The following is a 27,439-nucleotide window of genomic DNA, read 5'->3' as shown; positions in this document are numbered from 1 at the left end:
TGTGTGTGTGTGTATAATCTTGTTCCTCCTTCTAGGCACTTTGCTTGCACAAATGATGAAGGATCTCTGTCTGAAATCTCCATAGTGTAGTGCATACATGTAGTGTAATATATAAACATCTCTATAAAAGAGAGTTATATTTAACACTTAAAGTACACAAGGCCCAGAGAAACAACGTTTTGGACAAAGGTCCGTCAGCAGCTGTACAAAGAACCCTCTCCCCATCTCCAAAGAAGATTCAAGCTGAGTAACCGCAGTGTACTGTACTAAGAGATGTAGAAATATTCCAAATTGTGTTGAAGAACATGAGTTTTTATAGAAACAGAATGTATTGGACAGACGTTCTTTCAAGCACTTTGCTTGCGCAGCTGATGAAGGACCTCTGTCCAAAACGGACTGTTTCTTTGGAAACTGTGACTTGCTACAATCTTGAATATCTCTACAGTAAACTGCAGTAGAGATATATAATAGCTGGACTGTACATGATTTGTACGACTCAAACTTTGTTCTAAGACAAAATCCAAATATGAAAAAAACTGATGGTGGAAGTTCTCATTTGTATGAACAATTTTGAATTATTCTGCTTGCAAAACTGGTTCTTGCATTAGACCCAGTGTGTCCTCTTCATGCAATGATAACAGTTTAAGTCCCAAACTACATTTTGTCTATTAAAAGAAATAAATGTATCTTATGATACATGCAAATCTGCATAGAAACCTTACTTTTAAAAATCTATAGATATATGATATCTAGATTCATATTTAGGTCATGTCATCTAATACAGTATTTAGCGGCAAGCTTGATTCCTTTGGTCCACGTGGTGACCTGGTGACCTTTCATGAGTATATGGTAATGACCTCACGACCTCCACCCCTCACAAGTAATACTCTCTCTAGCCCTTCGGTCAACACTTCCAGGAACTCCATATCTGAACAGCATATGTTAGGGAAGACAGGATCCAGACTCAGCAAAGTGTGGACTTGGCTGGGCTCAACTTTCGAAACGACTCTGACAGCACTCTTCATTCTTGCCCTGCTAACAGCACGGCCTTTCAGACATGCAAGCGTAGGATACAATTTTCATCGCCCTCAGGGTTGCGTGGAGGTCCAGGCATGTTCAGGAGAACGAGCCTGGCATCGTGGGACCTGTTCACGATAACCTCGTTGAGTTTCACTGCTGTGTGCATCCGTCGCACGTTGGACTGATCTCTGAGACACACAAAAACGCCAACAGCATTAAAAGAATAAAACAAAGACATTTCCCACTTATTGTCATTATCTCCTGCATACCATCCTAAATGTTACGCTACATTCCATGAAGACTGGTATCCACTCCTTGCTTACTTCAGACGACTCGAGACCTTGAAGTTGATTAAAACAATGACAGGAGAGACCCGATAAACCAATATTTTAGACAGATGCACTTCAGTTTGTCTAAGACTCACAACCTTCTAGTTAATCTCCTCCAGTATTTCCACTGAACTAAATGAATGCTAGATGTACAGGATCTAGTAGTCTCCCGTGATTCTCACATATGTTTTAGGCATGATGGAACCTTTGGATTATGAAATATAAAAAGAAGGCAAATTTTTTATTTCCATAAATTATTATTATTATTATTTCCATTTATATAACTCCTTTCTCAGACTCAAGGGCGCTTGACAGATGGATGACAGTGTGTGTTTAAAACACACACACTGATGAGTGAAAGTCCTGACCTTTGTCCTGACTGGTATGTGTTGGAAAACACAGATTTTTTTCAGTCATTCACACACCAAATTCATACTATCTGGTATTCTCATGTATATATACTTTCTGGATTTATGATATCTGTCAGCCTATTCTGATGTGTAAAAAAGATGGACTCTACAGATATTCTCCTGAACTCAAAACAGTTTTTGTGTGAGCTTCTTTTGTATCTTCAGTTATGTAGTCGATATGCTTCTTTTTAATTTACATGCACAGTCAAAATTATATTATACAATATCATGTTAAATTAATTCTACTTTACAGCAACGTTGATTGTGTGCAGAAGAGAAGTGCACAGCTCAGCTAATCAGGCTAAAATACACCAATATCCCTCCAGGATTCGGTGCACGTACAGACAGATTCACTCTCGGTCAACAGGCTCAGAGACGCTAAACTGATGAGATGATAATACTGTTAGCATGTCAGTTTTTCAGGTGTCTGATTTGACAGCTTCAATAGTCTTTATTCCTTTCGTTCCAGATGAGCCTGACTGGCCTGTTTCTTTGCCCGTACTCACGGTTTAATGCTAATAAGTTCTCGGAAGTTTTCTGGAGCGTTGTTTCGGGTCCTCCTCTCCGCATCCAGCTTGTCCTTGGTCCATGTCATCTGGATCTTCTCAGGCACGATATCGAGGGTTTCCTCCTCCTCATCTGAGTACAAACTTTCCATCCGGACCAAGGAGTGTCTGTCCTTTACTAACTGGGCCTACGAGTACCAGTCAAGAGATGCATGATGTGTGTACATTATTACTAAGCTTGGTTAGTCAGCCCCACCACATAATTACATTTTTCCTTTTAGGCTGTTTGCTATACATGCTTCTGGTTTATGACCCCAAATTTGGATGCAGTAACTATTCACATGACCTGTAGAAGTTCGTTGAATGTTTAGGTGTGAGTGAGGAGACTGCTGTAGGATGTAATCAGACACTGAGCAGATGGTACACACACACACACCTCTCTGTTCCTCTCGGTGGTGGACAACCTCATCTGCCTCAACATCTGCGACCTCTGCTCCATCATCAGTGTTCTCTCATACGTGTATGCAGAGATGTCGCTATCGTGCTACAATCAGGAAAACACCACTGTCATCTTACAGGCAAGTCGCAGGTGAGAACTTCCAGAGTCTGCTGAAATATTTAAACATGTTTAAACAAGTTTTAACTGAAACTGGTTTGATTAATTGATTTGTTGTTTCACACACCATTTCCACCACTTCCACCTCGGCCTCTAGTCGGAGCTGATATAAAAAGGTTGCCAGATCCTTCTTCATCTGTATACTGTTATCATCCATCTGGGCAACCGTGAAAATCCGCATTTTACATTTACGCCAGACCTGGACAATACAGAGATCAGGAGACTCAGACAGAACTCACTTTTGAAAGCACATTTACAGAGCATCTACATTTTCTAACAGAAATTTATAGATGAAACTCAAACGCTACAAACAATGAATGCCTCTTGGGTGATGACATCAAATGACCTAGCCAAAAGAAATCTGCTCAAGATTACGGTGAAGACTATAATATTCTAATCCCCTCAGTACCTACACCCAAGGCTACAGAGTTCAGACGGACAGAATTAGGGGTGACGGCGAACCTTGTGCTGCTTTAGGAGAAAGGGGAGAAGCATCAGCATGCCTCCGTCATGGACGATCCACCACACGTCAATGTGACCGTCGGCAAAGCGTTCATGGTTGCCGGGGTAGAAGGACACGTTCTTTGGCACCATCAGAGCCAGGTGAGCGGCGGTCGTGCAGCGCACCGTGTCTGGTGAGCCGAAGGAACCACCGTTCAGAAGCCTGAAATCGGACTGACTCACAAAATCGTTTCTTATACTCTCGGTCGTGAGTGAAGGTAGGATACTCACTGATGAAGGTCTTCCACGCTCGAGGGTCCTCGCTCTGTCTCCATCCATAAGGCCAGCCCATCACCACTGTGTTGTGCTTCATGCCCCCCAAGCCGCACGACTGGATGAGGTGGGCGATGCCCTCTCTCACCTTGGCCGCCACCACCACCTGGCAGAAGCCTTTCACTCTCTCAATCTCCATCATGTTCTTAATCGCCTAGGAAAATTTTAAAAAGGCACAACACAACCATTTAATACAAGGGCCAGATGATGTAGTGGTAGGTCAGTGGTGAAGGTACTCGACTAGCAATCAGAGGGCTGCTGGTTTAAGTCCCACTGCTGCCAAGTTGCTGCTGTTGGGTTCCTGAACCCCTCAATTACTCAAGTTGTGTTCAGTCAGACTTGTAAGTGGCTTTGGATAAAAGCATCAGCTAGATGTCTGTTTTGAGACTTTAGCCATTGAAAGTTCATCTGTAAGCTGTTTGCCACACAGATGAATAGCACTGAGTCTGGAGTCTAAAGTCAGTTGATCTTAACTTTGAGTATCAAAGTGTTTGCCACGGTTACGAGCTTTGAGAACTCAGCCTTGGCACCACCGTGAAGTTGGCACCTGCTCGGATGCTTGTGCCTCCCCATAGCTGTCCAGGAAGTTGCCCTGTATTACTGAGCCCACAATCGTGAGCCCCTTTCCAGCCTTCAGCTGTGAGGCAAAGCTGAGCATTCTGGGATACTTCACATGCAGGTCTTCATCCAGCTTCAGGAGGACAAGCACCTGAGGCCTACAAATCAAAACATTCAGTAACAGCACAGTTCAGTACAGTGGTGCACTTGGGCTTTAAAATAACGAAGTATGATTGGCTTCAGATGAGCAGGACACAGATGCAACCAAGCAACCAACAAACTTTATTCCAAAAAGCACTCTATATGTGCAGTTGCTTTCAAATGCATCCTGATTAAAACAGTAGCTAAAAACTGGCAATTTGGTAACTGAACTTACACCACAAATTCTGTGCTATGGGGAAGAAGATGAAATAAAGAAAATGATGTATTGAGGAGTACAAGGCGGGCTTGGCCTTTGCTTGTGCGAGTGGGAAGGCAAACCTCCAGTTTTTGGTGTGCGGAGGTCCAGCTTCCAAACGAAGGAGGGAATATCGAGCAGCACTGAGAGACAGACCCCGTATCCCATCACCCCATTCCTTCTCTGCTCTGAATCGGAGAGAGAGAGAGAGAGGTAGAAAGGGAGAGGGAGATAGCGAGGGAGGGAGATGGAGGCAGAGAGGGAGGGAGAGAGAAGGAGTGAGAATGAGGGAGGAGAGAGAGAGAAAGGCAGAAAGACTACATAAAGCTGGAACATAAGGATGTTCTTTCATGTTGCTAATGGAAACAGGATCATCACTCACCCCTGGTACTCAATGTATTTATAGATCATTCCAGCGATTCCCATCGCTACAATGGCATAATACCAGGACGAGATGAACATGAGGGCCAGACACATACTCATGCCCAGGAACGACAGAGCCCTGGAAGACAGACATACAGCTGTCAGGATGGAGCAGAGTGCCTCCAACAGACACACTGCAAAATACTTAAGTGTTTACGAGCAGTGACTGACTCTTCTCTGCCTCACGCCTCGTAAAACAATTGACGACTACCTTCAAACCTTCACCTTTGTGAGCTCACTTCAAAGATGTAAGGACGAGAACCACAGCTCAAGCACTGATTACGGTGACGCCCTCACACACCCACCCACACCCACCCACACGTACCAGTGGTAGTACTTAAACCTTGGCCTCCAGTTTGGGGTTCGTAAAAGAGTTTGTACAGCACACGCCAAATTTACAAACAGGTAGCACATCAAGAAAAACCTGTAAGGAATACAAAATGAGAAGTGTAAAAACCATGAAGAATAAGGGGGAAAAAAGAGAGAACAGAGCTGGTTAGATTACAGCATCAGAGATGACTGGTGAGATTACGGTATCTTTGCCTACTGCAGAAACTGAAAATTGATTATTTCACTTTTAAAAGAGCACATTTTAGAAAATTATGCACAAAATCTAGAATACAAATGCAAAGATACAATCCACACACACACACACACACACACACACACACACACACACACACACACACACACACACACACACATACACACACATACACACACATACACACACATACACACACACACACACACATACACACACACACACACACATACATACACACACACACACACACACACACACACACAGGCTTTTATCCCTTAACCTTTTTAACCATCTGAACATGAATGGCCACATGAGCAAGTTCCAGTATGTGTGCAGAGACCTGGGTCTCTGCGCCATTATTTAGGACTGTTCCCGAAAGTTCCTGGTGTGGTCTGTGGTATGAAATGCTGCCCTGAGATCAGTAGTAGGACAGTAGTAAGGATTTTAAGGGTTGTGTCTGCTAGTGGCAGTGCTTGGTTTAAAAGAGAACTTTGGGGAGGGGGAGAGGCTGGGACACCAGACCTCACTGTTGAGCCTTCTGGAGGTGTCGAGGGCTTAATATAACAAAACACAGATGAAGAACAGCTGAGCCCTGAGAACAGCTGAGCCCTGAGAGGAGCCGAGCCCTGAGAACAGCTGAGCCCTGAGAGGAGCCGGCCCGTGAGAACAGCTGAGCCCTGAGAGGAGCCGGCCCGTGAGAACAGCTGAGCCCTGAGAGGAGCCGGCCCGTGAGAACAGCTGAGCCCTGAGAGGAGCCGGCCCGTGAGAACAGCTGAGCCCTGAGAGGAGCCGGCCCGTGAGAACAGCTGAGCCCTGAGAGGAGCCGGCCCGTGAGAACAGCTGAGCCCTGAGAGGAGCCGGCCCGTGAGAACAGCTGAGCCCTGAGAGGAGCCGGCCCGTGAGAACAGCTGAGCCCTGAGAGGAGCCGGCCCGTGAGAACAGCTGAGCCCTGAGAGGAGCCGGCCCGTGAGAACAGCTGAGCCCTGAGAGGAGCCGGCCCGTGAGAACAGCTGAGCCCTGAGAGGAGCCGACCCGTGAGAACAGCTGAGCCCTGAGAGGAGCCGACCCGTGAGAACAGCTGAGCCCTGAGAGGAGCCGACCCGTGAGAACAGCTGAGCCCTGAGAGGAGCCGACCCGTGAGAACAGCTGAGCCCTGAGAGGAGCCGACCCGTGAGAACAGCTGAGCCCTGAGAGGAGCCGACCCGTGAGAACAGCTGAGCCCTGAGAGGAGCCGACCCGTGAGAACAGCGGAGCCCTGAGAGGAGCCGACCCGTGAGAACAGCGGAGCCCTGAGAGGAGCCGACCCGTGAGAACAGCGGAGCCCTGAGAGGAGCCGACCCGTGAGAACAGCGGAGCCCTGAGAGGAGCCGACCCGTGAGAACAGCGGAGCCCTGAGAGGAGCCGACCCGTGAGAACAGCGGAGCCCTGAGAGGAGCCGGCCCGTGAGAACAGCTGAGCCCTGAGAGGAGCCGACCCGTGAGAACAGCTGAGCCCTGAGAGGAGCCGACCCGTGAGAACAGCTGAGCCCTGAGAGGAGCCGACCCGTGAGAACAGCTGAGCCCTGAGAGGAGCTGACCCGTGAGAACAGCGGAGCCCTGAGAGGAGCCGACCCGTGAGAACAGCTGAGCCCTGAGAGGAGCCGACCCGTGAGAACAGCGGAGCCCTGAGAGGAGCTGACCCGTGAGAACAGCTAAGCACTGAGAAGTGCTCGCAGTGTTGTGGTTGTTGGGATGATGAGAGTTAGCAGGGCCTGATGTGAAGCTGTAATGGCGTAGGACCAGTATAGCTATATGACACACTGTAGGGTTACTACCTGTTCTGAACCCTCAGATCATTAGGAATGACTCAGTTAGTCCTGCCTAAGCTACAGACTCATCATGGAGAGGCAGCGTTTAGCTATTATGATTTTTACAGCGTTTAGTTATGGCGCTTCTAAATGGAACCAGTTGTCAGAAGATGTTGGAAGAACCCCGCCACTGCTGAGGTTAAAGCTAAACTAAAGCCGTTTTTCTTTGGCCAGGCTGTGGTCTCAGCTTAAACACTGTTCCCGCACATCCTGTAGCACTGCAGGACTTTTATGCACTACAATATATTTTTATTTATTTTAATGCTTTATTTGTTTATTTTATTTTTATTCTCATTTATTTTTTATATATTTTATTTGATTTTATATACTTTATATATTTTATTTATTATATTTATTTTAAATCAGGTTTTATGTCTAATTTTTCATGTTATTTCTATAAATGAACTTTAGTTCATTTTAACTTTATTTTAATTGATTTGTACATATTCTTATTTGTAATATATTTGTAATATTTTATTTATATTTTCTGGTATAAATTATTTTTTGAGCTGATAGATCTCGGGATGTCATTTGTATTATTTTATTACTTTATTATTTTTCCATGGCTTATACGAAGCCGCTGTGTATGCAAACTTCCCTTGCCCGTGTACGTTTGGTTCTGTTTTGCATGTGTATGCTTGTTCAGGTGACTCTCTAGTTTTATATGTGTGTACATTCTCATGTCTTATTCTCATTTTGTTCACATGTTCCTGAGGTTTTGCATGCAAATTTGTGTTCGCATGACGCTGTGATTTTGCGCATGAGCTCGTATGCATTTCCTGCACTGTGTTTTCGTCATGTCCTCACATGGAGAGAATGGGGGCCACCATGTCCAGGGAGGCGATGAGAATGCCCAACTCTGCTATGAGTGCCGTCAGGAGCAGGGCCCATGTGGGCTCTCCATTCGCTTTCCCGTGCCCAAACACCTAAAGGGTTAAAACACACACACACACACACAGACACACACAGACACACACAGACACACAGACACACACAGATGTTCTTATCCAGAAAACCATACTTTACATACTGGCATACAAATCTGTCTGACTCGACTGAAGCTTACCAGATATAAACAACGCACACATGCTCTCACGCAGATTCAAATGATATACTTCCAGGATGTGTAAAGCCCGGAAAAACTGATTATTTCTTTAACAGCCGTAATGAAGCAGTAGTGCAGCTTGAACTGTGCCAGTTTAGGCTTGAACAAGCTGATGTAAGCATGTTTAGCTTCAGCTCAGTTGTCTTTACAGTATGACAGGGGTCACTAAGGTGTTGGTCCCCATCTAAAAAAATGTAAAACAGTCTGGTTATAAAGGATGTTACTCTTTTTCCTGACATTCCTGATTATTTTGTACGTCCATGGGAAGCACATGCACATGCTAAGTAAGGGGCTTGGGAAAGACATTTGAAGGAAAAATGTGGATTGAAGTGTAGACTACTTCAGTCTGGCAGAAGTTAGCGATAACATTAAATATCACTTACAGCAGTTTAAAGAAGTTAGCTGAAATGCACTGTTGATTCTTACAGCAGTTTTAAAGATATGAGCTGAAATGCACTGTTGATCCTTAAAGCAGTTTTAAATATGTGAGCTTAAATGCATTGTTGATTCTTACAGCTGTTTTAAAGATATGAGCTGAAATGCACCGTTGATTCTTACAGCAGTTTTAAAGATATGAGCTGAAATGCACCGTTGATTCTTGCAGCAGTTTTAAATATGAGCTGAAATGCATTGTTGATTCTTGCAGCAGTTTTAAATATTTGAGCTTAAATGCATTGTTGATTCTTACAGCAGTTTGAAATATTTAGAACTGAAATGCATTGTTGATTCTTACAGCAGTTTGAAATATTTGAGCTGAAATGCATTGTTGATTCTTACAGCAGTTTGAAATATTTGAGCTGAAATGCACTGTTGATTCTTACAGCAGTTTTAAATATTTAGAGCTGAAATGCATTGTTGATTCTTACAGCAATTTTAAAGATATGAGCTGAAATGCACTGTTGATTCTTAAAGCAATTTTAAAGATGAGCTGAAATGCACTGTTGATTCTTACAGCAGTTTTAAAGATATGAGCTGAAATGCACTGTTGATTCTTATAGCAGTTTTAAATATTTGAGCTGAAATGCACTGTTGATTCTTACAGCAGTTTTAAATATTTGAGCTGAAATGCACTGTTGATTTTTATAGCAGTTTTAAATATTTGAGCTGAAATGTACTGCTGATTCTTACAGCAGTTTTAAATATTTGAGCTGAAATGCACCGTTGATTCTTGGAGACAGGGTTCTTACTCTGAGGAATGGAATGATGTTGTCCTTAGCAATGGCCTGCAGGAGGCGGGGAGCTCCAGTAAGAGACTGAAGACCTGCCCCCACTGTGGAGAAGAATGAGCCAATCACAATGACCCACGGAGAGGGCCAAGAGAGAGTGCCAACAACCAAGTTTTGCCTGACTGCATCTCCAAACCTACACACACACACACACACACACACACACACACACACACACACACACACACACACACACACACACACAGTCATTCGCAAAAAGCATTCAATAACATATAAACTCAAATTTCATTGTGATGTTCTAAACAGTATCTGGACAAATAGCGCAGGTCCTAACTTACTTGTCTCTAAGAACCACTCCCTCAATACAGGCCCCGAACAGGACCACAGAACTAAAATCTGACAACAGCAGTTTAGGAACACAGTCAGGGTCTGCATGCTTGGAGTCGTGTGGCCTGTTCTCAGCACCGCGTAATACTGGGTCAAGCTGAAACTTCACACCTTCAACCATTTAATAACGTATGTGTCATTTACTATTCAGCACAAGGTTCAACACCGTATTAATAACAAAGAAAGGTGTCAGTAAACAGTGTTCATGTTACTGTTGCTGAGGATACAGACTAGCGAGGTGGTCAGAATGGCCAGTATGGTGCCTACAGGGATGGACCTCTGAGCATCCTTCAGGTCTCCTGATCTATTGGATCCAGCCATAATACCTAAGAAGAGACATAGAAAGAGCAGAGAGAGAGAGAGAGAGAGAGAAGAGGTGAAGGAGACAGGTGAGAGAGGAAGCAGTTCAAGACACAGAAAGGCAAGTCCCAGAACTGACCAAGTTTCCACTTTCATTTTAAAAGGCGTGTTGTTTTTTGAACAAGCACCTGTCTCTTTTTACCTGTGGCTGAAGGAAAGAAGATTCCTACAAGGAGGGTGAAGGAGGTAGCCATGTCTGCAGACACGTACAAGCCAAAGGACTCCATGGAGCCATGCACATCCACAGACTTCAGATGGGCCTTCTCCAGAATCTGACCCTTTTCCAAATAATCCCCCACATATTCTCTGTAACAAACACACTCAGGTTGAAAAAAATCACATATGAACAGTCAGGAGCTCAGAGAGAAAGGATTAAGGACATTTCAGTACTTTGTCATTTATGTAGCTTGCATTTAAACATAATTAAACAATTTGTGTTATTTTAATTACTAATGAAAATAACAGTCATTTTATAAGTTAAAGTCTATAACAGAGTGTTGGATTGGATTGGAATGGAGTGTTGGAGCTATTGATAATACCTCAGAATACCTCTTTTATTAGCTAAGGGGACTCATATACATTACATTACATACCCTTCTGAAAATACCTTGACCCATCATCAGTCAGCTCTCACAGTGCGCGAGGCACCCATCAGGAGGGACAAACTGACATACACACACACATACATACACACACACACATACCTGTCCTGCTTTTTGTTTTGTTTTTGTTTGTTTTGTTCTCTCCTTAATTCAGGTCAGTGCTGATTTCTGGCCTGTCCAGGGTGCGCCTACATCATGCTGACTGCCAGCTAGTTTTCTCACTGTTCTTTCTACAGTTGTGTTCTCTCGCACAACTTATCGTGGAGAATAAAGACTCCACAACTGCAATGGCATCTCCTTCTCTGCTTTCCACCATCACAACATTTACACACAACCAGCAAACCTTAGCACAACTAACATTTGTTAATCCAGTAGAATAATACAAAAATACATTTACAATAACTTTGCTGTTTTATAGATGTTTGGGAATGGAAGTGAGTTTAATAGTCTGATAGCAGACAGGGAAGTGCTCGTCTGCACAAGCTGCTTTGTGACCACATACCACAAGTGTTCATACCACAGTGCGCGGAGACTCATCTACCTCGAATAATTCCGCTGGCAAGCCCAGGAATTCCCTGAATCTCTGTCACGTTGTTCTGGACAAAGTATTCATCACAGTGGGAGCTGCTGGCATTCTCTGAGCTGCAGAATTTCATCCGCAGCTTGCTGGGCAAAGTTTGGTTTTCCGTGACGACCGTCTTCGCACACACATCGAAAAGGTCCCATGCCAGTGTCCGGTTCCCCAACATGCAGATCCTGGGAAGCGCAAGTGACAGGAGGTGGAGGTGAACCAAACATTATCATGAGCGGCACAATGGAGCTCTTTGGGGTCCAGGACAAAGGCATTGGTGCTTTTACTCTGAAGGAAACGTGCAACCATTAAGCAAGTAGATGCTTAAATGCTTTGAGAAAACTGATATTGCATTTTGTTCTACAGCTTTTGTTCTACAGCTTATTGTCTCCACTTTGCTGTGGAGACAATAAGACACTTTGGTAAGTCGCTCTGGAAAGGCGCACTAGCCAAATGCCATAAATAAGAACATTAATGACTGGCTGCAGTCCCAGAGCTGCTCTTTTGGCACCTTGGGTTGGTTCAAAACGATCCCAGCTAGCTGCTTACTTTAGGACAGACTTTCACAGCTTTCTATGGACATATCCATAAATATTCCCAATGAAATCCAACTGTGTCCTGTTTGGACAGCGAATGTGCTGGGACTTACGGAAACTCCGGAGGGTGGAAGATGGACTTGGCTGCGCCGGCGTAGATGGAAACTATAGAGACGATGACGCAGGCTAGGAAGAGCGAGGCAAAGCGGTTAACGTACTTCACCCCCACGAAGACTACCACGGCCATGAGGCCGAGGCACAAGCTGCCGTACACTCGCATGTTGTTCAGCATAGCGCCGTTCACCACGTGGATGTCAGTGGCCTGAAATATGGCTGCCTGTGGCACCAGGTATTTCTGTGGAGAGGCAACATACGTCTGTTGAACAGTTCTAACTATAAAATACTCCCGCTCAGGGCAAACGTCAGGGTTGCGTGCACAAGAAACCACTGTGATTAACAACTTGTTTACATATCATATTGATCATATGTCAACTTACTTATAAATCACTTGTTAATTCTGTGTTTAGTGTTTTGTGGGGATGGGGTGCGTCTGGCTCACCAGTAGTATTTCGATGGCACCCAGGATATACATGGCAGCAGCAAAGGTTGTGCCCAGGTAGAAACAAAGTCCCACTGCGCCTCCAAACTCAGGCCCCAGGGAGCGAGATATCATAAAGTATGCCCCACCAGCTGCAATATGCACGCACACACACACACACACACACACACATGCACACACCGCATACACCGCACACGCACACACGCGCGCACACACACACGCACCGCACACACAGAGAGTATTTCACTGGCTATGGAAATATTAATTATTAAATTACATTTATATGTAAGAGTTTGTTCTAACTTGCCCCACTAATGAAAGAGAAAATCTTGCCAAACTTGATATGAATTCCAGAAAAAGATACTATTAGAACAAACAAGATTAGTCATGTTGTTACCTGGTACAACACCGTTGGTTGCAATAGCACTCATCGATATCGCAGTGAGCATTGTCTGCAAGACAGTATGAAAGTTGTTTAGAGGTTCCCAGTCTTTTAGACTTCAGCAAATACCTATTACATCTGCAGACATAAGGTTTTCATAAATGCTTTAAATGCATCCCAGTCCAGACCTCAGGGGCCATCAGGCATGTATTAGGAGCCAGAAGAGAGCAAAATGTAGACCGTCCAGGGTCCCTGAGGCTTTGACTGGAAAACGCTGGCATGGGAGACCATAGAACAGTGGCCGTGTTTGAAATAGTCTACTACATACTACATACAATCAGTATATACTGGATGCTGGATACTAGTCCCTGTAGTAGTATGCAGTATATTATCCAGTATGTGGCATACGCAAACCATAATATGGGGTCGCGTGATTGTATGAAGTTTCCACCCATTTCAGAAAGATTTTCTGGCAATGCTGCATGATGGGATGCAGTACACCACAGTTGTGTACTGTGCTGGAATACTTGGTAGAAGTATTGTGTCATCTGGGTATCTTTCGTGTACTGAAAAAATGTATTTTGGTTGCATAGGGATACTGATTTGGGGCCCAATCTGTGCCTGAGTATGATGTAGTAGGCTATTTGTAACACAGCCGGTGACTGTAGTGTGGAGACTTCTAAACTTTGTCTTGTAAAAGGGGCAAATCAGAGTCGTGATGCTTTTGTTTTATGTTGGTTTACAGACTGTTCTTGTCAGTTTTTACCACAGCAGCCCAAACCTTTGTCTAGGTGCATCTCTGACAGGCTGTTTTTAAGCAGGTCCACCTTAGGTTCTAGACTTTGGGGTGTTGTGTGTTTGTTGTCTGCATATAGCAGATATTCAGCACATCTATAAGACCAGGGCAAGGGGACAGTGGTGTCTCAGTGGTGAAGGTACTTGCCTAGTAATCAGAAGGTTGCCAGTTCAAGCCCCTCCACCAACTTGCCACTGTTCAATCCCTGAACAAATCCCTTAACTCTCAATTGTTCAAGTTGTATTCAGTCATAATTTGAATAGAAGCATCAGCTAAATGCTGAAAGATGAAAATGTGATAAATAACCCACAAACTCCCTTACAGTGCTCAATTGACTTCTCTGTAACTTATGCTTATTTGCACAACTGTGTAGAGGTTGTTGTTTGCAAATGTTCATATCATTCTGCAATTTTTTTTTTATATAATAGTTTTATCAACACGTCTTACCTGCATATGTGTAGATAGCCATGTATGTACATGTACAGATATTCACACATCCATTAGCTCCCCTACAAGGCTCCTTAGTATGCTTGTGTGTGTGTGTGTGTGTGTGTGTGTGTGTGTGTGTGTGTGTGTGTGTGTGTGTGTGTGTGTGTGTGTGTGTGTGTGTGTGTATCAACTCACACAAGAGCAGCACATCAGGACAATGAGGAAGGACTGCACTACTCCGGCTGTACCTACAATCCAGGTGAGACGTAAGAAAAGGATAACGCCGAATATATTCTGCAAACACGGCAGGTAAACTCCCATCAGTGTCCCCATATTTGGAGACTGCAGAAATGAAAGAGAGCACAGACAGGGAGCATAAGTGAGACTAGTCCATGTTTTTCCCAGATGATGCTGTTTAACTTAAATCAGTCTCAATCTCAATGGGGGGGGAAGTGTCTGACGCCCTCTAGTGGCTGCACAACTGGACGTTAGCGGAAGTGATTATGGATAACTAGTTATCAACCGGGATTAATGTGTTCTTGTATTTTTTGACCATTTGTTACACAAACCATTTAAATTTCTTTACCTTATAAAATTTCAAAAATTCATCACAAAACGTAATGGCCACTAAACTAAACCTGTAGTACGCTATTAACTAGTTTTTACCCGTGTACGTACACTATATTGCCAAAAGTATTCGCTCATCTGAACACATATGAACTTGAGTGACATCTCAATCTGAATCCATGGTGTTTAATATTATGTTGGCCCACCCTTTGCAGCTATAGGAACTTAAACTCTTTTGGGAAGGCTTTCCACAAGGTTTAGGAGTGTGTTTATGGGAATGTTTGACTATTCTCCCAGAAGCACATTTGTGAGGTCAGACACTGATGTTGGACAAGAAGGCCTGGCTCACAGTCTCTGCTCTAATTCATCCCACAAGTGTTCTTTCGGGTCGAGTTCTGGACTCTGTGCAGGCCAGTCAAGTTCTTCCACACAAACCTCACTCATCCATGTCTTTATGGACCTTGCTTTATGGACCTTCCTGTCATGTTGGAACAGGAAGGGGGCATCACCAAAATGTTCCCACAAAGTTGGGAGCATGAAATTGTCCAAAACATCTTGGTGTGCTGAGCATTAGCAGTTCCTTTACTGGAACTAAGGAGCCGAGCCCAACTTATGAAAAACAACCACACACCATAACCACCCCTCACCAAACTTTATACTTGGCACAATGCAATCAGACAAGCACCGTTCTACTGGCAACCAACAAATCCAGACTCGTCTATCAGATTACCAGACGGAGATGCGTGATTTGTCACGCCAGAGAACACGTCTCCACTTCTCAAGAGTCCAGTGGCGGTGTGCTTTACACCACTGCATCCAACGCTTTGCATTGCTTGGTGATGTAAGGCCTGGATGCAGCTGCTCGGCCATGGAAACCCATTCCATGAAGCTCTATATGCACTGTCCACAGTTGACTGTGGAATATTTAATAGTGAGGAAATATCAAAACTGGACTTGTTGCACAGGTGGCATCCTATCACAATACCATGCCGGAATTCACTGAGCTCCTGAAAGTGACCCATCCTTTCACAAATGCTTGTAGAAGCAGCCTGCATGCCTAGGTGCTTGGTTTTATACACCTGTGGCCATGGAAGTGATTGGAACACCTGAATTTAATTATTTGGATGGGTGATTGAATACTTTTGGCAGTATAGTGTATATTGTGTTTGAGCCCTGTATTAAGAGAGAGGGGGCATGCACTAACAAATGTGGGTGGGGTTTCTGAGGAGATAGTCCCTCCTACAGTCTCTACCACGTAACAGCAAGTTTCAGTTTGGACAAAATTGTATTGGAAGCAGGTAATCACCTGGCAAAGTGACAGCAATAGACTGGTCTGCTAGTAGTCACATTAGAATAGTGAATGTATGGTTTTCAATGCAATGGAGTTCCTGTTAAATAGATAATACACTGACTGCTATGCTAATTAGCCTACTGGTTATCAGTCCACTTCCTTTGGTTGCAACCTGAGACTTGACTAAATATATATAAGACTGATGTTGAGTGAAAGGACAGTTAATGAGTTGAGCACTTTAGAAATAATGTTTAGTAGGTCCACGGCATTTACTGCTTGTCATAAACGTCTTATAAGATGTTCAACTGTTAAATTATTATTTCACGTTAGCGTAACTGGACATAATTTTTCATACCTTTAAATTTCAATACTATGTGCTAGAGTTCTGCTTTGCAGTTATGTGTAAGTACATTTTAGTTGTGTGAGATGTTCTGTTGTGTCTGGGCTGTGAACCTTGGGTGGTTTCTTCTTGGAAGCCTCTGCACTCTCTGCCTCCTCGTGCTCCTTCGCTCCCTGGGAGATATTTGTGTAGTTGACCAGACGACTGAGGAAGGAAGAGACCTTTGGTCGAATGTCCAGCTCCTCCTGCCGGATGAGATCCACAACAGAGAGATCGTTTACAGTGCAGGGGTAAGTGAACCTCCCTCCAAAATACACACACACACACACACACACACACACACACACACACACACACACACACACACACACACACACACACACACACACTCACACTCACACACACCACTCACACACACACTCACACACACACTCACACACACACTCACACACACACTCACACACACACTCACACACACACTCACACTCTCACACACGTTGGATGTTGGATAAAGTAGAAACGTTTTGTTTTCTTAATCTTAAATAGAAACGATTGTGCACTGGATGGTCACTTTAGAACACACATATGTACATATTCAACGCACACTGCACACTGCAACGTTGTTTCAACTGAAGGTTCTAGAAAAAAAAAAAATCTACCTCCTAAAAATTCTCCCCATCTCACCTACCTCAAACAAGGCCCAAGTTCTTGTCGTAGTAGTTCGTTCCTCTTTGCAGACACGTCTGTACTGTTGAGGAAGGGACTGTCTTCTTTATGGTTCCCATGGCCTCCAAGAGAGAGGGAGATGATGAGGAGAAGACGAGAATAAAATGAGTGCAAGTGCATTGCATCACCACTGGCGGCCCTGTGTATCTGTTCATTTCTAACGAAGTGCACTTAAAGACCCTACATATTCCAGTGCAACTCCCAATGAGAAACATACTTAAAAAAACAACCCTAGCTTGTGTTCACTATATATTACAACAGTGTGAAGCCTGTGCACTACTAACAACATATCACACACAATGTATAAGAGCAGACAGTATGGCAACATTCCCACGTGACCTTAAGCATGAACCATACTGTAAGCACACAGAAAAACGGCAGCATACCTAAAATCAGCTGGTGCTATTAAACCTGATTATTTCAGACGTGCAGAGGAATGTATGTGGAAACACATTTACATTTAGCAGACTCTCTTATCCAGAGCGACGTATAAAAGTGTCACAAAGAATAATCCATGAAGGAAAATTTGTGAACTTTTTCTGAATGATCTGGGATTCTGCATAAATGGCTGCTAAACATATTATTTTTATTATTATTAAGTTTAATTTGTATACTGCCTTTCACAGAATCAAGGTCGCTTTACAGTGACAGATGGAGAGAGAAAAAGTCAAACCTCCATCTAATCTATAATGGCACATATTGTCTTTATTATTATAAACAATTAACAAACAACACCAGTTTACATTATCATGTGTACTGGGCAAATGGTTTAAAACATTAAGGTTACTGAGGTTGACCTTCCAAATAAATGAATGCGGTGTGTATGAGCATGGATATCATCTAACTGTTCTTTGTGCTGGGCAAACGCATTCGCTCCCTGATCTTGTGTCTCCAGACCATGACACGAGTTCAGAAGGAAATTTGCTCGGACACACCATCTTAGTCATACTTTGCAAAGTATCTGCTATTTGCTTGCAGAAAGCTTATAATTGGGTTGTTTACGCATAATAAAGCAGTCTCCTAGCCAAATTATAACCTCAGTGAAGACATTACAAAAATGTAATGAATGGTTTGATGTCCAGAACAACAGGATCATTAGTCTCTGCTTTATTTCAGGAAGACAAAGCCCTCAGAAGCCTGTAATAATAACAGCATTTTCAAATACAATTCAACCAATAAAGAACATTTGTTTGTTTTTCTTCATTCTTTCTTTCTTTTCCTCTTTTCCAGTTCCCATGCTTTCTCAGTACGTTTTTTTTCCCCAGTAAATCCAGATCTACTTGATTGCTTGTTTTTGTAATGTCCTCTGTGTTTTGTTCAAAATAATAATTTCCCAACAACGGATCTTTAATCTTTAAATTATCTTTAACTCTAAAGTAAACAGCTCACCACTAAACATATTACAGACATTGTTGCATTTAAAGTAATTATGTCCTAGAAATAGGATGATTGTGCGGATGTGTATATGAGCCACTGATATTACATCACCATACCTTTCAGTTCATCTTTACAGTGTATAATCAGGACACGTGCTGCATTCCTCTACAGTGAATTCCCCAAAATCAGTTTTCCGTAATTAAAATGTTCTCCAGAATATGACGTGCGTAATTTCTCATAAACAAATGATATCTCTCTTTAGGTGTTGTCTCTTCTCAACTTGGGAATCTCCAGCACTACTGAAAATATAAAACCTCCCGGGCCAAATTAACTCCCGATAACAAACTCAATACCGGTGACCCATCTTCCCTTTATTTGTCAGCAGGCTACCGACACTGAGGTCAGAACTGCTATCTGATGTGTCCCAGAGTCTGACCCTCTCTGAGGTCTGATGTGTCCCAGAGGTTGACTGTCCCATTTGACCCGGTACCTGGGACATGCCCAGACCCTGATAAAAGCACTAAATCTGAACCAAGCATTTTGTGTTCCGAACACCTCACAAGCGAGTGACTTGGGTGTGGATATGCACCTCCAGCTCACTCCCATTCTGCATACTGTAGGCAAATTTCCACTCACCTTTGTCTTGTGTTAGCTCACCATTGTTGTTAGTATTAGAGTTAGCGTTAGCACCACTGCTGATGAACATGTCTCACTGGGTGATGGAGTGTAAGCAAAGCTATGAGGTTTAGTCCACCTCTAACTCACACTGAGACAGAGAAAGAGCTGGTCCAATACTCAAATAATAATAAAAAAAAAAGAAGGAAAACACACACACACACACACACACACACACACACACATATACTCACACACACACAAAGAATGTGGTAACCCCCATCCCCCCCCATCGTGCAGTCACATACTTTGTCAAGACACATGCAGCAACAGAAACATTAAGTATAAACTGTCACACACACAGAGAATCTGGATGTGTTTAATCAGATCCCTACGAACACATACATGCATAATTGAGATGGAAAGTTAAAACATAAAAAATGACATCTCACACACCCTCACATCTGCATGGATGTGTCACAAATATTTACAGTCAGTTAGACTTACACACAAATTTGGGTTACAACTGTTTGTGTGTGTGTGTGTGTGTGTTCGTATTAGAGAGAGAGACAGGTGGAATAATAATTTTCTTTGAGAATATAGAGACCATTTCATTGTTAATGATGCAAAATTAAAGAATGGAACTTATTTATTTTTAGAAGTGTGTGCGTGTGCGTGTGTGTGTTTGGGAGTGAATGTGGTTTATTGCTTTTGTTGTTTGTTTGTATTTTGCTATTTTCCTCCATTCAGCTCCAACGGCCACTTGTGGAAAGAGAATACATGTGAAATTTGGTATAATGCTGCCCCCTAGTGTCTAGTGACACAACAGAAATATTATTTACATCAGTACTGCCAGTATGTGTAGTTTAGAGCAATACTAAATTTACATTATTGCTATCAGCTTGACTTTGTATTTAGTGACCTTGGTTTATGTTTTCAAGCGTAGTTCCTGTCAAACATCCAAGGTCCTGTTAACATGTCTCTTTTGTGATGCTAGAATGCCCGGAGTAGACCTCTAGTGAAAATAGTTTGACAGGTATTCCGGGCGTGAACTCTCTGTGAGTCTCATTACAGGGATTAAAGTCTAGGAGTAATTTAAGATGGTGAGCTGCAGGAGAGAAAAGAACACACTGAGATGACAAGTCTGAACACATAAAACAAGTCTGTGCAAAACATTCCACACAGCTTTGGAAATCAAAGCCAAGGAACAAAGCTAAGCTTTTGTTCTTACCGCACAGAGTAGACCCAGTGCAGGCTTAACACTTATCTGCTCTGTGTTTTTATGTGTGTGTGTGTATATGCAGTGGGCGTTTATCTTAGGAGAAGGAAACACGTGGCATACAGCTGTAGGCCCTGCTCCGTACACGTGCGTGTGCTACCATGTTCCCATCATCCTCTCAAAGGAATGTCTCACTATGCTGAAAATAGGAATTGTGCTTTTTCTGCCTACTGAGTAAAAGGCAATGCTCACATCCCCAGACATTATGCAAAGAAAACAAAACTGGTGTAATGTTAGTAAAGGCTCTATGAAAAGATTCACAGTGCATTTTATGTGAACAAGACAACATGTATTATGAGTTTGTGTGTCAACATTAAAATGTTTGTGTGTTCTGTCTTCACTCATAATTCATCTATAATTATCTTTGCACACAGGGGGCTAAAACTCCTTTGTGTGTGTCTCTCTGTGTGTGTGTGTGTGTGTGTGTGTGTGTGTGTGTGTGTGTGTGTGTGTGTGTGTGTGTGTTAAAAAACTAAAGCTGATTAACTGCAGAAAACATTTGACCACCATGTTAAGAGCTTAAGTCTGAAATCCTATTGCCCAAAGTTCTCATTTAATGGATTTTTAAAGATTTCATTAAGGGCAGATCATACTGTGTAGGGTGATTACTCACTGAGGTTTGTTGGCTAAGATTCCTGTTTTGGTGGTGCTCTGGACTGTTTGACATAATCATCATGATAATGAACATGGGGGGGGGGTGTGTGCGTATGTGTGTGTTTACGTGCAGTAGGATCTAGCGTTTTAGTATAATCACAAAGCTAAGTACGGATTATTATTTCTTGATGTTTAGAATGCTGCACACATCTGACCAAAGCAGACGTCTGTGTTCTGTAGCTACGGTGGCCCCTAAACTGCCCCCTGACAGGTGGAGGTTTAACCCCCTCTGCTCCTCAGCAGGTGGGACACAGACACCATCACAGAGCAACCTCGGCTTGCGTGGCACAGGTGAGTCAAATGGAACAACTGCAGGTTCTGACAGGAGATGACAGCGATTCCTCTCGCATTAAGTGGTTTCCAAATGCTGTTCACAAAAATGTAATTTTCCCGTGACATATTTTTCTGAGAAGATTATCTGTTATATTTACAAAAGTTAAAAAAGTATTCGGTGAAGCTGTCCGTATAGCCATTTTTATTTCATATATTGTTAGTAATAGTTTCTCTTGTGAATATCAAATTAATCTGATATAGCACAGGAAACTACTTTATATGGTTATTTGTACACTAACAGGCTAATTATATTTGCTGAAATTTGAAATCACATTTTTGTTAATCACAGTTATACAGTGAGCAGCATACAGGATCTTGGTTGCTGTGTAACTTCCTAACTTTACTGAGATAAATGAAGAGTCGTAAAGATTAGTTTGGTGTAGCTAGACAACATTATATAGCACGTAAAGCTCAGGAACCTGACTTCCTTTCATGAGCGTAGCCAGGACCTCCTGTTCTAATATGCAGCCCCACGATCTCAGCTGATCTGATAGCAACTGCATTTCCAAGCGTGAAGTTGTAGCAAACAGTTCACAGGGGACATGCGGTCACAATAAGGGTTTTGTAGGGTCTTGTTAGGAGGAAAGCAGCCAGGCAACAGACCCGTCATGTGACCCGCTTCCTCTGCAGCATCACAACACAGCACAGATCTGGAGGACGCCTGCCTTCCAGATGCTTCCCTAAAGCCTGTCCAAGTCATGACCCCCCCGTGACCTCCCAGCACGGGTGGCCGGGCGCTTGATACCTGTATTCGTGCTGTGTCTCTCCAACTCCTGACTGATAATAAGACTGTAATGGGAAAGTACAGTTGAATTAAGCAAGGAATGCCAGCCTGCTGCGAGAGAAACCTGTGCATGGCCTTTGAAGTGGTAAGGGATAATGCATCAGGGATCTCTCTCTCTCTCTCTCTTTCTGTGTGTGCATGCGTGTGTGTTGTTAGGGATAGAATGTGACTGTGGATGCTGGAAACTCTGATTTTCCCAGGTATAACAACACATATCGCCTTAAAATGTTTGAGTGGTTTGATGTTCCCATGGCATATATTGTAGAGATATGAGGCACTGAAGTCCTATTTTGCATCCCTGTAGTTGAAATTGCACAAAGGGGGTTTAACAGTGACATGAGAGGCCTTGCACTGGTAAACACGGCCTGGTTTAGCATTAAAGAATCCTTAGAGCCTCTCTTACATCACAGTGTATCACAAACGATCAGTACAACAAGCCAATTTCACATCATTAGGTACAGCTGAAAGCAACACTTCAAACAAAGGCAAACTCAACTCTGACAGTAAGTCTTGAGACCAATGCACCTGATATTAATATTACTGCGTCTCTCTATGTGCAGTAAGGGTTAGGTGTAGACACGGGCATTCTTGACCGGACGAGGGCAGGGGGTTCGTGGGGATTAAGGAGTGCTTTAGGACAAGCTCACAGGCCCTGGTCCACTCCTTATTAGGAGGCAGTGAGACAGCAAGGTGCTCTGCAGGTGAGGAGACAGCTGTCTCTCAGCAGAAACTAATAATGTCCCTCTTTCAGAGAGAGGGACCACTGTGGCAGGCTGAAGGGAGGTGAAAACACACATTCCTTCTGGCACGGAGCTCGCACTCCAGAACAGCAGAGAGTTGTTTGGGTGGGGTTTTTTTTTTCCCTGTGTCAGATGACCTTTCTCGCTGTGTCTGAAACAACATTCGAATGCCTCAGCAACTCCTGGGACATGGAGCCTATTGGCAAAGTTTACAGGGTTTTTTTTTTTCTTTCTCACTCTGAAAATTACACTCGATGCTAACCACACACAAAGAGTTGAAATTCCTGTCAGAGAAATGCCATACGAGTGCCATTCGTGTGTCATTTGTTCATGTGTCATGTTGAAAATAGTAATAACTAATTGTCCAATTTAACTCTACGAGATTACCAGTCACATGTTACTGCCTCTTCACTGCATGTGTTTTGAGCTAAAGGTACGACCAACAACTTTAGTCCTTCAGTGAACAGCTGCCCACTGCCTAGTTTTCCAAATAAGCGCACACACACACTCACTCTCACACTCACACTCACTCTCTCATCATCCCTCTTTCTTACCTGGTATGTGTTTATCTTTCCTTGGTGACTGCTGACTGTGCAGTACACAGCAGACTGTTTACGGGGCTGGTGTTGTTACTTCTCTGTAAAACTCAGGAATCTGATTTCATTCAGAAATGTGTTCATTAAGACCTTAAGTGATCTTAAGTGGCACAGATTCATATGTAAATACACAGGTAAATCAGACAGACACACACACACACACACACACACACACACACACACTTACTGAGGTGTGTACAGGCATGAGCACCAGTGCTCTAGCGCTTCCACTGCAGGTCCCGTGCTACACAATATGTGCAGTGTGTACCTGTATCCTGCTGTGTGCTCAGTTCACACTGGAACAAGGTTAGCACTGTGCCCACCCCCTAGTCCACTGCAACGCTAGGCCAGGCTGCTGTGGCCACCAGCACAGACACAGGCGCACACCGGAACATTTCAAACCAAAGCTTTACACACATTGGGCCTCTCATTGCCCGTGAGACAAACGTGCTTATACACATACATAACACTCTACAAACAAAGTGTCGATGTTCTAGTGTTTTTCTCTTTCATCTCTCTCTTCTACCCCCCTTCCTCCACCACATGAAGAAAACTCAACATACATTTTGTGTGTAATTCTGCTAGCACATAAACTCAGAGTCACTGATCCCAGTGGCGCAAGCCAATACTTTTATCCAAAGCGACTTACAATTATGTCTGAATACATCTTTTGCTCAGGGGCCCAACAGTGGCAACCTTCTGATTACTAGTCAAGTACCTTAACCACTGAGTCACCACTGCACCTGATACCCACTGAAAGTTGCTTCTCATTGCAAAAGAACTGATCTGAGATATGCCCATATGGGATAATGGGAGAATAACGGGGGTTGCAATGGGAGTGAAGGGTCTGGTAATGGTTTTACCATAAGGCACTGGGAGTAAACTCTGGAGTCTGTCTTTGCCCTGCTGGGCTCATTCGGTGAAGCGCGTGGGAAGGCAGTTATAATTTGAAAAAGACGATTTTCTGTCGCATGGCATTTAATTATTATTTTTTAAAAATGCATCAGGAAATTGAAAAAAAAAGTGCAAAGACCAAAACTTCAGTGGTATGAAAGCCTTGCAGTAGTGAAGCCCCCCCCACGTGAGACTCTTGGTCAGGCTGAACTCATGTGAGTGCTTGCTTCACATGCAGAGGCACCCTGGATGTGGCAGAGACCCCAGTGAAGGAAGGCAGGCATGAAGGTAGGGCCACACACTGCTTCCTACGGCCAGCGCTGGCCTTACAAACTGCAAACCTTAAAGCCGTATGCGGCGCTAGCACACCCGAGTTTTCCACCTCCTCCTTAAACCCCTCCCCAGTTTTCCCTAGCAGAGAGAGAGAGAGAGAGAGAAGAACAGAGGGGTGGAAAGCGAGAGAGAGAGGGAGAGGGCGTGAGACCAACCCACACAGCTGTCTCCAGAAAAGAAAGACAAGCTCAGCAGCGGGAGGGGGAGGTAGAGTGAGAGAGCTCCATCTTTTGTATGGGAAAGTTTGAGTCCTGTCTCCACCCTGCCTCACACCTCATGTCCTCACCCCCGCTGAAGTTGTTTTCACTGTGTCAACACACTCCTGTCTGGCACGGCAACCCACTAGCGTAAATGGCTGCTACGGTTTATCCCAAATCTTCCCATTGCCCTAAAAATAGAACAATCCCAAAAATCCCAAATGGGATACGAGTTTGGGAAGACTTGGAAAAGTCGGCTGTCAAAAAAATAAATAAATAAAAAGAAAGAAAGGGAGAAAAAACTCCCGTGATCGGAGAGTTACTATGGTTATTATAACTTACACTTAAACTGTCCCACACTCTTAAAAAATCTCGGATACTCCCAGTTGTCAAACTCAAAAGTAGAGTCCCATATGAGTACTTAATAACAGATTAGAAAGTAGACACCAAATCAAGAGTTTTAAGAGTTTCATAAGTGCTCAGCATGTCTGAAACTCACCATCAGAGCTGACTGTATCCCCATGCCCAGGGTATCCTCTCTGCCCCGTGTCTCTGTAATCCACCCAGTTAATTCCCTCCAGGCTGTCATAGTGGGACTGCGAGTTGTCCTCGACAGGCACCACAGTAAAGTGGGGCATGTTTGCTTCCCTTTAGCAGCAGTCACTCTGGTCTGTCTCTCTTTTTGCACAGACAACGGCGGGCTAAGCACTCTCGGCTCAACTCCACCACGTCCAAACGCATTCCTCTGCTCTTTGCTCACTTCCTCCCATTTGCAACACATTAGCATATTCCGCTCCCCCTGTTCCCCTGGCCCTGCCCCGTCTGTCAGGAACAAAGCGGGACTGACACATTGCTCCGATTCTCACTAACCCCTCTCCGTTCAGTCCTAGCTAATTTCTTCCTTATTCCAGGGCTTCCAAAAACATGACTCACACACGCTGAGAGGAAAAGGGAACAATGACATGGGTAGAATAGACTGACACGCTCTCTCACACTCACACGCCACTCAAAAAGAAAGTGGGTGGGATTAGTCAGCCCCAGCTGTGAAGTTCACCCATTGGCTGGTTGGGAGTAAATTCCAGGAACACTGAAGTCAGTGGAGTAAGTTACTCATGAATAGTGTGGATTTTCATTGGAGAGTCTCCACTGACATTTTGTCCATTCGACATTTTCTGCATTTAGGAAAAGCTCATATCCAGAGAGACTTCTACTCATGTAGTGTATAGCTAGTACAGTAGATTAGAGTTCAAAATACTGTTAAACTAGAATACTGATGAAATGCAGCAATCAGTGATGATGCCTAGAAGTTCAAAATAAGTATAAGCTGTATATCAGACAATAAGTGCAATAACAAACAATACCAAACAATAAGTACTAGAGTTTCAATTGCTCAACAGTGGAATGAATTTCATAGGATGTTTGGAAGTTCATAGCCAGTGGAAGTTTGTTACACTCTCTGGGAACCAGGACAGAGAACATTCTTGATGCTTGTCTATCATGGGTCTTGAAGTGTGAGATGTACTTTAGGTTTGAACTACTCAAGATACAGATCTGGCTTTGACGACCATCATCATGTATGGAGGGGCTGGCCCGTTTATGTCTTTAAATGGGAGCATCAATTACTGGAGTAACTGTGTGTGTGTGTGTGTGTGTGTGTGTGTGTGTGTGTGTGTGTGTGTGTGTGTGTGTGTGTGTGTGTGTGTGTGTGTGTGAACTTCAGAAGACTGAAGACTTCCAGTTTAGTTCAAGACTAGGCCTAACCAGCTCTCTTCGGGTCTTTTAAATTCAGTGTGATGGTAAACCACAGTGCAGATGTGGACCATCTGCTCTCAGCATCTACCCTGCTTTCACATCCTTGCGCCGTCTGTTGCTTTGGCTTGTATACATTACATGACCTTTTTGGATACTGTCTCTCATCCTGATGCACCAACTCTGCTTTTTGGGGGTTGGCACACTCATCTTTTGTGCGCCTATGCATGTGGGTTATTTTTTGTTAAACAAAGATGATGTAATCTCAACAAAAGATCTGTTTAATCTGGTGTTTTATCCACACTAAGAGGTGGCGTAGGCCTATCTGTGACATTGGAGTGAAAATCCGAAAAGAAGCAGAATGGTCTTGCTGCTCCGTAATGGTAGGGAAGCTGGCTCCTCCCATTTATCACACTGAACTTTCCCCTGAATATTCCTGCCAAGAAACAAGTTGACAAACACACACAGATTTCAACAAGTTAATAGTTGACAGTAGCAGCAGAAGCAGAACAGGTGTGGTTTACTTTGATTGGGACTAACCATCCAGTTTAATTCATGAACATTACAACAGTGCTGAAACAGTCTTATTTGTATGCAGTGAACAGATTTATTCTAAGACAGTCT

The 27,439-nt window shown here is 43.6% G+C and overlaps 1 protein-coding gene across 1 annotated transcript; it reads right to left on the bottom strand.

Moving 5' to 3' along the window:
• Nucleotide 1: 1 nt before the first annotated feature.
• On the bottom strand, nucleotides 2–25,970 carry slc12a4 (solute carrier family 12 member 4). The gene is given in 26 exon segments (XM_027031283.2): nucleotides 2–928; nucleotides 1,075–1,208; nucleotides 2,266–2,453; nucleotides 2,702–2,809; nucleotides 2,949–3,080; nucleotides 3,344–3,513; nucleotides 3,614–3,809; nucleotides 4,203–4,371; nucleotides 4,694–4,798; nucleotides 4,993–5,112; nucleotides 5,359–5,457; nucleotides 8,234–8,352; nucleotides 9,719–9,893; nucleotides 10,057–10,114; nucleotides 10,333–10,431; nucleotides 10,608–10,757; nucleotides 10,760–10,771; nucleotides 11,609–11,823; nucleotides 12,288–12,529; nucleotides 12,734–12,864; nucleotides 13,131–13,185; nucleotides 14,536–14,682; nucleotides 16,652–16,783; nucleotides 17,227–17,238; nucleotides 17,241–17,326; nucleotides 25,566–25,970. Coding segments are annotated over 26 exon segments (3,285 nt in total). The 5' UTR covers nucleotides 25,705–25,970; the 3' UTR covers nucleotides 2–836.
• Nucleotides 25,971–27,439: the final 1,469 nt, after the last annotated feature.

The sequence above is a fragment of the Electrophorus electricus genome, chromosome 21, assembly GCF_013358815.1.
Source record: "Electrophorus electricus isolate fEleEle1 chromosome 21, fEleEle1.pri, whole genome shotgun sequence".
Classification (NCBI taxonomy): domain Eukaryota; kingdom Metazoa; phylum Chordata; class Actinopteri; order Gymnotiformes; family Gymnotidae; genus Electrophorus; species Electrophorus electricus.
Note: the sequence above shows the minus strand (reverse complement) of the source record. Positions and strands in the feature narration are given on the sequence as shown.